This window comes from Ovis canadensis, chromosome 2 (assembly GCF_042477335.2).
Source record: "Ovis canadensis isolate MfBH-ARS-UI-01 breed Bighorn chromosome 2, ARS-UI_OviCan_v2, whole genome shotgun sequence".
Lineage (NCBI taxonomy): Eukaryota > Metazoa > Chordata > Mammalia > Artiodactyla > Bovidae > Ovis > Ovis canadensis.
Window position 1 is genome coordinate 87,912,239 of NC_091246.1, and position 13,679 is coordinate 87,925,917.

The 13,679-nt window shown below is 44.5% G+C and overlaps 1 protein-coding gene across 3 annotated transcripts in view; it reads left to right on the forward strand.

The window, feature by feature from the left end:
* The window catches only part of ADAMTSL1 (ADAMTS like 1), a 1,110,365-nt gene that overhangs the window by 1,057,614 nt on the left and 39,072 nt on the right, over positions 1 to 13,679 (forward strand). For all 3 annotated transcript variants that reach the window (XM_069576633.1, XM_069576634.1, XM_069576635.1), the window contains 3 exons: positions 6,831 to 7,043; positions 9,097 to 9,277; positions 12,442 to 12,649. In XM_069576633.1, coding sequence (XP_069432734.1) covers positions 6,831 to 7,043; positions 9,097 to 9,277; positions 12,442 to 12,649 — 602 coding nt within the window. The remainder of the gene's footprint in view (positions 1 to 6,830; positions 7,044 to 9,096; positions 9,278 to 12,441; positions 12,650 to 13,679) is intronic.

Below are 13,679 nucleotides of genomic sequence, written 5' to 3' on the forward strand. Positions count from 1 at the left end.
TCTCCTGTTTGACTACTTCCAATTTGCCTTGATTCATGGACCTGACATTCCAGGTTCCTATGCAATATTGCTCCTTACAGCATCGGATCTTGCTTCTATCACCAGTCACATCCACAACTGGGTATTGTTTTTGCTTTGGCTCCATCCCTTCATTCTTTCTGGAGTTATTTCTCCACTGATCTCCAGTAGCATATTGGGCACCTACCGACCTGGGGAGTTCCCCTTTCGGTATCCTATCATTTTGCCTTTTCATACTGTTCAGAATGTGAAATGACAGAATGTGGTCCACTGGAGAAGGGAATGGCAAACTACTTCAGTATTCTTGCCTTGAGAACCCCATAAACAGTATGAACAGTATGAAATGTACCACTTAGCTGACTAAGATTTCTGGCTCCTGGATAAGTAACTTTATCAGCCATAGAGAACAGCCTGTGGCTGCTACCACTCCTTTCCCTGCCTAAATGGTCTCTCAGAAAACTAATCCTAATGGAGTTGGAAAAATGAAGATTAAAGCTAAATTGAGAGATTGCCTGGCCAAAATCTCCTGTTTCCTTGGGAAGAGCAAGGTTCTTATTTTTCAATTTGGAATCTAGTCAGTCTCACCGTACTCTGTCCACAACAATCAAAACAATTATTGCAGCCAGCATCTCAGCAGCATATGGCATCTTTTCTTCTTTAAAGCAAATGGGATAGGAAGACATAGATCTGTAGATCTGTCTGTTTCAGTAAGTCAAAGAGGCTGTACTTGTTTCAAACTTGTTTTGAAATCATGCTGTATGCCTAAACAAACATACAGCTTCCATGACTTTTATTAGAAAATTAAACCAACGTCTGACTCCAGATGACATTTGGGACTGGAGGGAGTGGGTGCTGCTGAGTCCTTAGAGGTCCCCAATGGCATGATCTCTATGCACCTCTCCCCAAGGCCATTCGCACCCTCATTCCATAACAGGAGTACAGTGACACCACCGTGAGCCTCATGGCATATAGATGCCTAGATGCCACCAAAAGCATGTGGGGAGCCTGCTCCTCTGAGATGGTGAACCGGGTCAGGTGAGAGCTGGGTCAGCACACGGGTAGAAACTCCATCCTACTGGATGCCTTGGATCCACAGCTGATCTGGAAGCCCCTATTCCCTAAATGTATCAATTAGTTACCTCACGCTACCCCTGAAGATGCATTAAAAAAAAAACCCAAGATACAGTGGCTTAAAATAACAATCATTTATTCTTACTGATCTTCCTTAGTTCAGCTGATCTAAACTGGGTTTGGCTGGACTGACTTGGCTCTTCTCCACGTTTTTCTCATCGTCCCCTTGGGACCATCAGGCTAGTCCAGGCATGTTCTACAGTGATGGCAAGGGCACAAGAACACAAGCAAAAACTCACTAGGTCTCTCGAGGTCTAGGATCAAAACTGGCACCCAGCACATCTGCCGCCTCAGTTATTTTATTATGGAAAAATACATGTAATGTACAATTTACAATTTTAACCATTTTTAAGTGTACAATTCAGTGGCATTAATTACATTCCTACTGTTGCACAACCTCACACTATCCATCTCTAGAACTTCTTCATCATCTTAAACAGAAACCCAGACCATTAAATAATAATACTCCATTGCCTCCTTCCTCCAGCCCCTGCTAATTACTATTCACTTTCTGTTTCTACAAATTTGGCTGCTCTAGGTATCTCATATAAGAGGAGTCATACAATATTTGTCCTATGCTGTCTGACTTCCTGTACTTAATGTTTTCAAGTTTAATGCATGTTGTCACATGTATCAGAATTTTATTCCCTTTTAAGTCTGAATAATATTCATCATATATATTTATCACATTTGCTTATCCATCCATCTGTTGATGGCCCTCTGAGTTGTTTTCACCATTTGGCTATCATGAATAATGCTGCAGTGGACATTGGTGTACAAATATCTATTCAAGTACTGCTTTCAAATCTTTTGGATATATAGCCAGAAGTAGAATAGTTCAGTTCAGTTCAGCCACTCAGTCATGTCTGACTCTTTGCGACCCCATGAACCGCAGCACGCCAGGCCTCCCTGACCATCACCAACTGCCAGAGTCTGCCCAAACCCATGTCCATTGAGTTGGTGATGCCATCCAGCCATCTCATCCTCTGTCATCCCCTTCTCCTCTTGCCCTCAATCTTTCCCGGCATCAGAGTCTTTTCAAATGAGTCAGCTCTCCGCATCAGGAGGCCAAAGTATTGGAGTTTCAGCTTCAGCATCAGTCCTTCCAATGAACACCCAGGGCTGATCTCCTTTAGGATGGACTGGTTCGATCTCCTTGCAGTCCAAGGGACTCTCAAGAGTCTTCTCCAACACCACAGTTCAAAAGCATCAATTCTTCGGCGCTCAGCTTTCTTTATAGTCCAACTCTCAAATCCATACATGACTACTGGAAAAACCATAGCCTTGACTAGACGGACCTTTGTTGGCAAAGTAATGTCTCTGCTTTTCAATATGCTATCTAGGTTAGTCATAACTTTCCTTCCAAGGAGTAAATGTCTTTTAATTTCATGGCTGCAGTCACCATCTGCAGTGATTTTGGAGCCCCCAAAAATAAAGTCTGACACTGTTTCCACTGTTTCCCCATCTATTTCCCATGAAGTGATGGGACCAGATGCCATGATCTTCGTTTTCTGAATGTTGAGCTTTTTTGTATATATATAAATTTATTTATTTTAATTGGAGGCTAATTAGTTTACAATATTGTATTGGTTTTGCCATACATCAACATGAATGTGCCATGAGTGTACATGTGTTCCCCATCCTGAACCCCCCTCCCACCTCCTTCCTCATACCATCCCTCTGGGTCATCCCAGGGCATGTTGAGCTTTAAGCCAACTTTTTCGTTCTCCTCTTTCACTTTCATCAAGAGGCTCTTTAGTTCTTCTTCACTTTCTGCCATGAGGGTGATGTCATCTGCATATCTCAGGTTATTAATATTTCTCCCAGCAATCTTGATTCCAGCTTGTGCTTCTTCCAGCCCAGCATTGCTCATGATGTACTCTGCATATAAGTTAAATAAGCAGGGTGACAATATACAGCCTTGAAGTACTCCTTTTCCTATTTGGAGCCACTCTGTTGTTCCATATCCAGTTCTAACTGTTGCTTCCTGACCTGCATACAGGTTTCCCAAGAGGCAGGTCAGGTGGTCTGGTATTCCCATCTCTTTCAGAATTTTCCACAATTTATTGTGATCCACACAGTCAAAGGCTTTGGCATAGTCAGCAAAGCAGAAATAGATGTTTTTCTGGAACTCTCTTGCTTTTTCAATGATCCAGCAGATGTTGGCAATTTGATCTCTGGTTCCTCTGCCTTTTCTAAAACCAGCTTGAACATCTGGAAGTTGACGGTTCACGTATTGCTGAAGCCTGGCTTGAAGAATTTTGAGCATTACTTTACTAGCATGTGAGACGAGTAGAGAAGTAGAATAACTGCTGAGTAATTCTAAATTTTTTTAGGAATTTTGATATTGTTTTCCACAGTGGCTGCACCATTTTACATTTCTACCAGCATAACACAAGCATTATAATTTTCCCACATCTTCATCAACTCTAGTTAATTTTTTTCTCAAATTTAAATAATAGCCATCCTAATGGTCATAAAGTGGTATATCATTGTGGTTTTGATTTGTGTTTCTGTAGCAATTAGTGATGTTGAGCATCTTTTCACATACTGATTAACATTTGCCTATCTTTGAAAAATATCTATTCAAGTGTTTTGCTCATTTTTAAATTTGGTTAGTGTTTTTTGTTGAGTTGTAGGAATTCTTTCTGTATCTTTATATATTAATCTCTTATCAGATCTGATTTGTAAATATTTTCATTTGTGTGAGTCACGTTTTCACTCTCTTGTATCCCTTCATTCATTTATGTTTTTCTTTATTTTAGCAATGTTTTGTAATTTTCAGTGTACACGTCTTTTGCCTACTTGGTTTAGTTTATTCTTAAATATTTTATTGTTTTTGATAGTTGTATAAATGGAATTGTTTTCTGTTTAAAATGCTATTTTTTATTTTGGCTGCTCTGCATCTTTGTAGCTGCACATGGACTTTCTTTAGGTTATGGCAAGCAGAAGGAACTCTCTAGTAGCTTCTAGAGAGTACTCGAGTACTCTCTAGCTACTCTCTACTCTCTAGCTGCAGTGTGCAGGCTCCTCACTGTGGTTTCCCTTGTTGCAGAGCATGTCTTCTAGGAGCATGGGCTCAGTTTAGTTGTGGTGCAGGGTATTAGCTTCCCTGCAGCATGTGGAATCCTCTCAGACCACGGATTGAACCTGTGTCCCCTGCATTGGCAGGCATATTCTTAACTACTGGACCACCAGGGAAATCCTGGAATTGTCTTAATTTCCTTTTCAGATTTTTCATTTCTAGTGTTTGTTTTAGTTTTTAGTTTTAGTTCAGTCGCTCAGTCATGTCTGACTATTTGTGACCCCATCAATTGCAGCACGCCAAGCCTCCCTGTCCATCACCAACTCCCGGAGTTCACTCAAACTCACGGCCATCGAGTCAATGATGCCATCCAGCCATCTCATCCTCTGTCGTCCCCTTCTCCTCCTGCCCCCAATCCCTCCCAGCATCAGAGTCTTTTCCAATGAGTCAACTCTTCGCATGAGGTGGCCAAAGTACTGGAGTTTCAGCTTTAGCATCATTCCTTCCAAAGAAATCCCAGGGCTGATCTCCTTCAGAATGGACTGGTTGTTGGTAGCCATTTTATCAGCCAGAGTAGTCACATGGCCAAAACTAAAGTCAGGAGGAGGGGAAGTATAGTCCACCCTGCAAAATTACACTGCAGAGTGAGTCCACATAGGGAGGACTGAAAAATTGGGTCCTGTAATGATATTCCAGACTGAACTTCTGAGGGTCAATTTTAGCGTTGTTTTTCCAGGGGCCTTCTGCAGAAGCAGTCTGTTGCTACTACTTCAACCTACACAACCACAGTGAAAATGTAAAAAGGCAAGGGAATAAAGGGAGTAAGCAGACAACGAAAGGAGGTATCAAAGTGCCTAAGTACTGAGTTGGCCAAACACTCAGACAAACTTGGCCAACCTAATAAATTGTTGGTGCCCCGCCAGACAAGTAGTAGATATAGAGGAAAGAATAGAAGGCAATGAGTCAGATAGAAGGTCTGGCTTTGATCTTGGAACGGTCTGTTAACATTTCTTAATATCTCTGGGCCTCTGGCAGTAAGCTAGATCTATCTCTTTAAAGACCTTTCCTGTGTTAACGCTGCCATCTTATAAAAATCCTAACAGTGCCGCCCCCAGAACACAGCACAAGTCAGCGTTAGGAGATCTGTTCTCCATACAGATCCGCAAGCACACACATCCATGCGGGTGACCATCTGTGTGTCTCACTGATCCCATCTTCTGCCTACATCTCAGCTTTATTGGTGTGCTTTTTTGCATCCCATACCAGTTGAGATCTCCTTGAACAAAAGAAGATAGTCATTACTTACTTAACTGTCCCCAGAACACTATGCACCAAATACATATTTTTTAAGTGAACTGTGCAGTCCATAGGGTCTCAAAGAGCCAGACACGACTGAGCAACTGAACTGAGTAAAAAACCTCTACTATCTTTATTTTGAATGATTTATCTTGCATTTTGAGATTTTCAAATAATTTTTCTCTGGAAGCTAAATTTCTGGAGTCACAACAGCAAATTCAGCAAGTACAAATTTAGAGGTAATGAGTTTTCTCTCAGAGTTGCAGTTTATTTCACTAATTTTATGCTGCTAAATAGACATCATATCTCAGTTTTATTTCAGAATTTTAATGTAACACAGTAAGTTAAATGACTTTGTAATAAGTATGACATTTTACATGTCCAGTGCAGGCTTAGTTGTCAGAAGAGCTGTCGAAAGACCAAAGTTCTTGACTTACAGAGAAATGAGATCAGTGTTTAAAATTGTTTTTCTAGTCTTTGTTGAAAATTTGGGGCTTGAAAATCACATAAAGAGTAAAATGGAGGCAGACATTAGATATTTACCAATTAAAGTTTGATTCTTAATTATCACTACATACATCAGTACATGGGTTTTTTTCCCCAAAACACTGCATTTGAAGAAGTGACTTCTTTCAGTATAACAGCCTATTATACAAAGTGAAGTAAGTCAAAAAGAGAAGGACAAATATTGTATATTAACAGGTGTACAGAATCTAGAAAGATAGGATGAACCTTTTTGCAGGGCAGCAATGGAGATGCAGACATAGCAAACAGACTTGTGGACACAGTAGGGAAAGAAGAGGGTGGGATGAATGGAGAGAGGAGCATTGAACATATGTTACCATATGTAAAACAGATAGCCAGTGGGGATTTGTTTTGTGACACAGGGAGCTCAACCCAGTGCTCTGTGACAACCTAGAGGGGTGGGAGATGGGAGGCGGGCTCAGGAGGGAGGGGACATATGTAAACCTGTGGCTAATTCATGTTGATTTCTGTCAGAGGCCAACACAATATTGTAAAGCAGTTATCCTACAATTTTAAAAAATGGCATAGGAACTAATTTGTGAAATCACATTCAATGAGTAAATCTTAATTGCTTCATTTTTTTTAATTAGTACAGGGACATAGGTTAAAATAGGTACTTCATGTTCCCCAGGATTTTTTCCTTGAGTTGAATGAATAATAGTCACTTTCCCAGTATCCCAGAGAACAGAAATATCTCCTATTTGCTTGGGAATGTCATAGGGAAGCAACACTGAATGTATGGCCTCAAAATCCATGGACATCGTCAAGCAGCTCATCAGGAATGTGTCCTTTTTGGCTGTATCCATGGCTTACCCCTCCTCTCCTCTCCTTCCAGGCTGCCCTGTCAAAGGTGACCCTACTCCCAATATTACCTGGTTCCACGGTGACCAGCCAGTGGCCAATGTCACAGGACTGATGTATCATATCTTGGCAGCTGGACAGATTCTCCAGGTTGCAGATCTTAGTGGTGGATCTCACAGGGACTTCAGCTGCCTTGCTCAGAATGAGGCAGGAATGCTCGTGCAGAAGGCCTTTTTAGTGATCCAAGGTAAGAAACCCTTCAGGACCTGGGTGCCAGGCTTGCTTCTTGAAAAAGAGAGTCTACTTGGGAATCTAATTCTCTAACAGAGCAAAGTGATTTCTGATCCCTGGTGGTCCTTAAGAGTGTGAAAATGGAAACCCAACCATGTTGCCATTACCATGAGGCTCTCTTCCGAAAAGCCACTTATCTGCATCTCAGCAGAACCTGGAAAAGTCAGTGCTGCTTTCATAGGTGTGCCCTTCTGCTCACCATGTTACTGCTGCTCAGGACCAAGGAGATCCACACAGGAGAGCAGATGTTTCCTTTATGCTGGCCTAACCACTAAAGAACACACACACTCGCCTGTTAGGGAAATACAAGTTTTCTCTGTTGGATTGGTTTAAAATTTCCTCTTGAGGTGAACCATGTGGTTTCTGTCCCCTGCCTTGGAGACTGGGGCTGGCACCAGGACCAGTGGGTCATCCAGAAGCCTTTAGCTACAGTCACATGTCGCGTGCTTGCCTGGCCCCTGCCCTGTGGTCTGTCCATGAGCAGACTGAGGAGTCTGTGTGGCTCACACATTCACCTGCCAGGTACACGTGCGGGTCCAAGAGCCTTTGGATGGGGCCTGCATTCGCTGCCCCAAGAAAGGGTAGCGAAAGAGCCCAGCAGAGTGGGAAAGGAGCCCAAACTGGCCTTATTATAGAAACTACGCGAGGCCTTTGAGTTTTCCATAGGCTGGTTCTACCTGTGGCCTGTATGTAACACTTACAAGGAAAGCAAAATTCTACTGCACATATCCTAAAATGGAGGCTTCCGTGGGAAGCGACAGAGTTCGTTCCAGAATAGCACATAAGGGTGGATATTTTTCTGAGTCCGTAGGTTTTCTGCTGAAACACCCTCCACCACCATTTGGCCTTCCAGATAGGGAAGTCAGTGTTGCATTTTCTTGTCAGCCAGCCAGTCTCTGCTGAAAACCAGAAGGCAGTGTCCACCTGCAAGTTTTGTAAAACACAATTGACAAATAAGCACTCAAAATTTACCAGCCCACAGTTATTTTTAACAGTTCTCCTACCAGTGAGTCCCAGACCCCCCAATAGAAAGTCCAAAGAAATGGCCTTTCTGACTGATGTCATAGCCTCCATAAATGAATGTTCTTTTAATAGGCTATTTTTCTGTAACATATACAAAGTCCAGCTCCAATATGGACTTTTAAATATTATTGTTGAGTACCTCTTGTATATCTCTTTGTTGAAAAATAAAGTCACCTTCTGGTAAGCCAACAGGGGGAATAAAAGTACTTTAGGAAGTAGGTTTTAAAATATGAGAGCTACAGCCGCTGATGAAGTTCTAGGTGCCAGGTCCTGGGCTAGACCCAGTGCTCCACACATGCTCAGTTGCTTCAGTCATGTCCAACACTTTGCGACCCCATGGACTGTAGCCCACCAGATTCCTCTGTCCATGGGATTCTCCAAGCAAGAATGGAGTGGGTTGCCATGCCCTTCTTCAGAGGATCTTCCTGACCAAGGGATCGAACTCACATCCCTTATGTCTCCTGCATTGGCAGGCGGGTTCTTTACCATTGGCACCACCTGGGAAGCCCAGGGCTAGGCCCTGTACTTTCTTTATATCCTGTTCTCCAGTAGTGTGATGAGATAAAGGAACTGTACTCACTTTATTGGATGAGCCAGCTCAGGCCCTTGGAGACCATGTGACTTGCCTAGACCTGGAGCCCACTGAGGGGCACTTTATTTCAGTCACTAAGTCATGTGTCCAACTCTTTGCAACCCAATGGATGTAGCCCATCAGGCTCCTCTCTCCATGGGATTTCCCAGGCAAGAATATTAGAGTGGGTTGCCATTTCCTTCTTCAGGAGATCTTCTTGACCCAGGGATCAAACCTGCATCTCCTTCATTGGCAGGTGGGTTCTTTACCACTGCACCACAGGAAGCATCACGGGGCACAGCCTCATTCATAACAGCACCTCATCCCCTCCCTGCCCCACCCCACCCTGCTCAGAAGGAACAGCATGAGCATTGATGCTACCTTCTTGTCACCTCTGATTCTCCTCCTATGACAGATTACTGGTGGTCTGTGGACAGACCGGTGACCTGCTCAGCCTCCTGTGGCAACAGGGGGGTTCAGCAGCCCCGCCTGCGGTGTCTCCTGAACAACACGGAGGTGGACCCTGCTCACTGCGCGGGGAAGGTGCGCCCTGCTGTGCAGCCTATCCCCTGCAACCGGAGAGACTGCCCTTCCCGGTGAGTGCACCAGCCCCTCCCCAGGATGGGCCTGGACTTGCAGCCAGGCTCATGGCCAGCCCTTGTTAAGTACTGTGAGAGCGAAAGACACTGAGTGCCAGTGAGGGAGCCTGATGGCCGAGGAGCCACACGTTCTGTTGGCCCTGGCCCACCAGACTCCCCACTGTACAGAAAACATCCCCCAGGACAAGCCTCCTTTCTCAGTTGTTTGTCCTCTCACTACTCAGTCACCTAAAGCTGCCTGGGCTTCCCAAGGGCCTGAAAAGGTCAGTTTAGGGGCTGGGAATATCCCAGGCCCTGACAAGGGAGAGTTCTCATCCTGCAGCAAGAAGGCTGGTTTTAAGAGGGAAAAAAAACATGTTGTGGTTGAAGTACTTAGGGAATACTGATCACCAGTCTATACCCCAACCCCTCCCCTTTATTCTAACTATATACCTTTGCTCATCAGTACTCCATTTTAGCTGAGGAAATCTTATCCTCTCTTCTACAAAGGCTTGCCTCTTGTTAAAGTTGAAATAAATTTTCATTTCCCATAGTTGCTTCAACTTTGGGTTTACAGTTAACCCTTGAGCTACACAGAGGTTAGGGACGGTGACCTTGAGCAGTCAAAAATCCATCCATAACTGTATAGTTGCTGCTCCAACTATAGATGGTGTAGTACTCTAATAGGCATTTAGTGAAAGAAATCTGAGTACAAGTGGACCCGTGTGGTTCATACCTGTGTTGTTCAGGGGCCAACTGTACATTTTCTGCACTTGGGTTCCTTATATAACCCAGAACAATACCCACAGTCTCTGTCTCTTCCATCTTCCTTGAGCTTTGAGCAGCCATGAGTCCCACTGAGCAGTGCCCTTCCCCCTCACCATGTCAGGCAGCAGCTGAAGGAATAATGGATGGGCTTGGAGTTGGCACCTACATGGCGCCCTGAGCCTGGGGAGACTTGGCAGAGCCCTGAAATACCCCTTTACTGCCTATCTGTGGGACGTTCACCCACTCCTTAGGCAACCACTTTGTGTTTTGCCAGCTGAATCATAAGGAGCAGCTGAAACCAGGAGAGCCTCAATGAAATATGAAACACACTCATTAATATCAGCAGTTTGACTTGCTGACGGGAAGGTTTCCACGGGAATGATTAATGTCCTTTTATACCCTTCCTGAACTGTAACATAGCCCGTACCTCTCCTTTCTTAAAGCCCCCACCCCAGCTCCTGAAAAATTCCTGAAATGTATATTTGGAAATAAAAGTTGATTGAAAGGCAGGCCTGACATTCACCAGGGATACGAGAGGCTGGAAGACTGCCTTTGCCAAGCTGTGTGAAATGAAGAAGAGGTCATGGACATGCCAGGGACATTTTGATTTGCTGTGGTGATAGAGTCAATCAGCCTCATTTACTTCTGCAGATGAAATAATGGTCGGGTCTGCTTGGGTTTCAGCACCCTCAGGGGCTTTAAAACACCTTCTGCCTGCTTCCTAAGTGGCTCTGCTCCTGTGGGTTAGAAATCTGCTCGCAGTCATCTCTCTCCGAGGCGAACAGAGCAGGGAAGTTCCACCAAACTAAATAAGTCACAGATCCAGGTTCAGGAGAAATTTGCTCCCTGTTCCAACTACTTACCTCTCCTGAAAGCCAAATGTGGCACCATTGAACTAGAAAGTGGCCACAGGCTCATCTTTGACTGGTTTTCCCACCAAGCTTCCTGGGCATGTCAGCCCCCTCCTCTGCACACAAACAGGTGTGGCCCCGGTTGTCTTTTTGAATCGCACTGTGAAGTCACACTTTGACCCAGGTAGCTGTGTCAGCCACTTCATTTAGATCATTCCCCCACCCCCTTCCACAAAGCAACAAAGTCAAAAAATGTTTTTTCTAGGTTGAATGAAATGGCTGGAAAGAACCAAATCTTTTCCACAAACTACACCTCCTTCCCCCTCCTCTTTGAGAATTAGCACAGGGTAATATCCAAAAAGAACCCCTCCATATCTGTATACAGTCCAAGGACTTCAGAGTGTTTCCCAACTTATAGCTTGGCTTTATGAGGAAAGCTATTTGTCACAGTCCTGGTCAGTCTCACTTCTGAGGATCCAAATTGCAGCTGGAACCTAACATCCTGAGAACAACTACTGTCACCACATAAACCACCCTCTGAGAGGTATAAGACCTATGGACTGTGACTCATGGAGGTGGGAAATTGCTCCAGAAGGCTGGAAGGAACTTCGTAGGCTCCTGGGGGATTAAACAAATCAAATGAGACGTGGGTTAAGGCGAGGTAGGAAAAACAGTGAATACTAGCAGACAAAACTTGGCTCAACTGAGACCCAGACTGCCTCTGGGGTCAGGAGGCGACCCAGGTTTGGATCTGATCTTCCCTGGGAAACAGGCCCTTCTCTGCCCCACACTTGAATGACTTTAGGAAGAATCAGAACTGGTATAACCGGTTAAAGGACTGCCTCTGCTGAGGGTTTTATCTGCAAGCTCACAGCTTTGGGGGCCAATATTAAGATAAAGCAACTGATCTTTCACAGTGTGCCTTTTTAATCAGTTTCCAAAGGGTATTTATTTCCTGTAGCTGCCATAGCAAATTACCACAAACACGGTTGCTTAAAATGATAGATTTTTATTCTCTTCTAATTATGGAGGCCAGAGGTCCAAAATCAAGATGTCGACAGGGCTGCACGCTCCCTCCAAAGACTCCAGGAGAGAATCAGTTCCTGAGTCCTTGTAGCTTCTGGTGGCTCCAGGCATCCCTTGGCTTGTGGCCACAGCACTCCAACCTCTGCCTTTGTGGTCACACTGTCCCCTCCTCTGCCATGTCAGATCTCCCTCTGCCTTCCTCTTACAAGAACACGTGATGGTATGTAATGCCTAACCAGATAATGCAGGACAAGCTCATCTCAAGATCTTTAACTATATCTGGAAACACTCTTTGTCCAAATAAGGTAACATTCACAGGTTCCAGGGATGATTTCATGTAGATATCTGGGAGGGGTGGGGGTGGCATTTTTAGCCTACCGCCCCAGGTATATTCTGTGAAAAGAGACACGGCCCCGCAATTAGCTGCTGTGTGGTAAGAACAGGAGGATGCTGTGGGGCTCCTTTTCTGAGAGTATTTGGCATTGTTCCTCTGCTCAAGGCTTGACCCTTTGCACTAATCCTTCTTCCTCTTCCCAGGTGGATGGTGACCTCCTGGTCTGCCTGTACCCGGAGCTGTGGGGGAGGCGTCCAGACCCGCCGGGTGACCTGCCAGAAGCTGAAAGCCTCAGGGATCTCCACTCCTGTGCCCAGTGATGTGTGCACGCAGCTTGCCAAGCGGCCAGTCGACACCCAGGCCTGTAACCAGCAGTTGTGTGTGGAGTGGGCCTTCTCCAGCTGGAGCCAGGTAAGACAGCTTTGTTTTTAGTTGATTTGCAGAGTTTCTAGTGTGTAGCAAAGTGATTCAGTTGTGCCTATATATTCTTTTTCAGACTCTTTTCTATTATGAGTTATTGCAAAATATTGAGTAGATTACCCTGTGCTATACAGTAGGTCCTTGCTTATCTACTATATATACACTGCTGCTGCTACTGCTGCTGCTAAGTCGCTTCAGTCGTGTCTGACTCTGTGCGACCCCATAGACGGCAGCCCATCAGCCTCCACCATCCTCTGTATCTTTTAATTCCAACTATATCCCAATCCCCTCTTTCCCCTTTGGTTCAGTTCAGTCACTCAGTCGTGTCCGACTCTTTGCGACCCCATGAATTGAAGCACGCCAGGCCTCCCTGTCCATCACCAACTCCCGGAGTTCACTCAAACTCACGTCCATCGAGTCGGTGATGCCATCCAGCCATCTCATCCTCTGTCGTCCCCTTCTCCTCCTGCCCCCAATCCCTCCCAGCATCAGAGTCTTTTCCAATGAGTCAGCTCTTCGCATGAGGTGGCCAAAGTACTGGAGTTTCAGCTTGTTAGCATCATTCCTTCTAAAGAACACCCAGGACTGATCTCCTTTAGAATGGACTGGCTGGATCTCCTTGCACACTAGTAAAGTAATGCTCAAAAATTCCCCTTTGGTAACCATAAGTTTATTTTTCAGGTCTTATGAGTCTCTGTTTTGTAACTAAGTTCACTTGTATCATTTTTTAGATTCCACATATAAGTGATATCATATGATATTTGTCTTTCTCTTCTTGACTTACTTCACTTGGTATGATAACCTCTAGCTGCATTCATATTGCTGCAAATGGCATTATTTTGTTCTTTTTGTGGCTGAGTAGTATTCTATTGCATCTACATACCACACCTTCTCTGCCCGTTCATCTATAGTGGATATTTAGGTTATCTCCATGTGTGGCTATTCTGAAGAGTGCTGCTGTAAACATAGGGGTGCATGTACTTTGCGGGTCTTTTTAACTACCTTTTACTGGAGTATATTA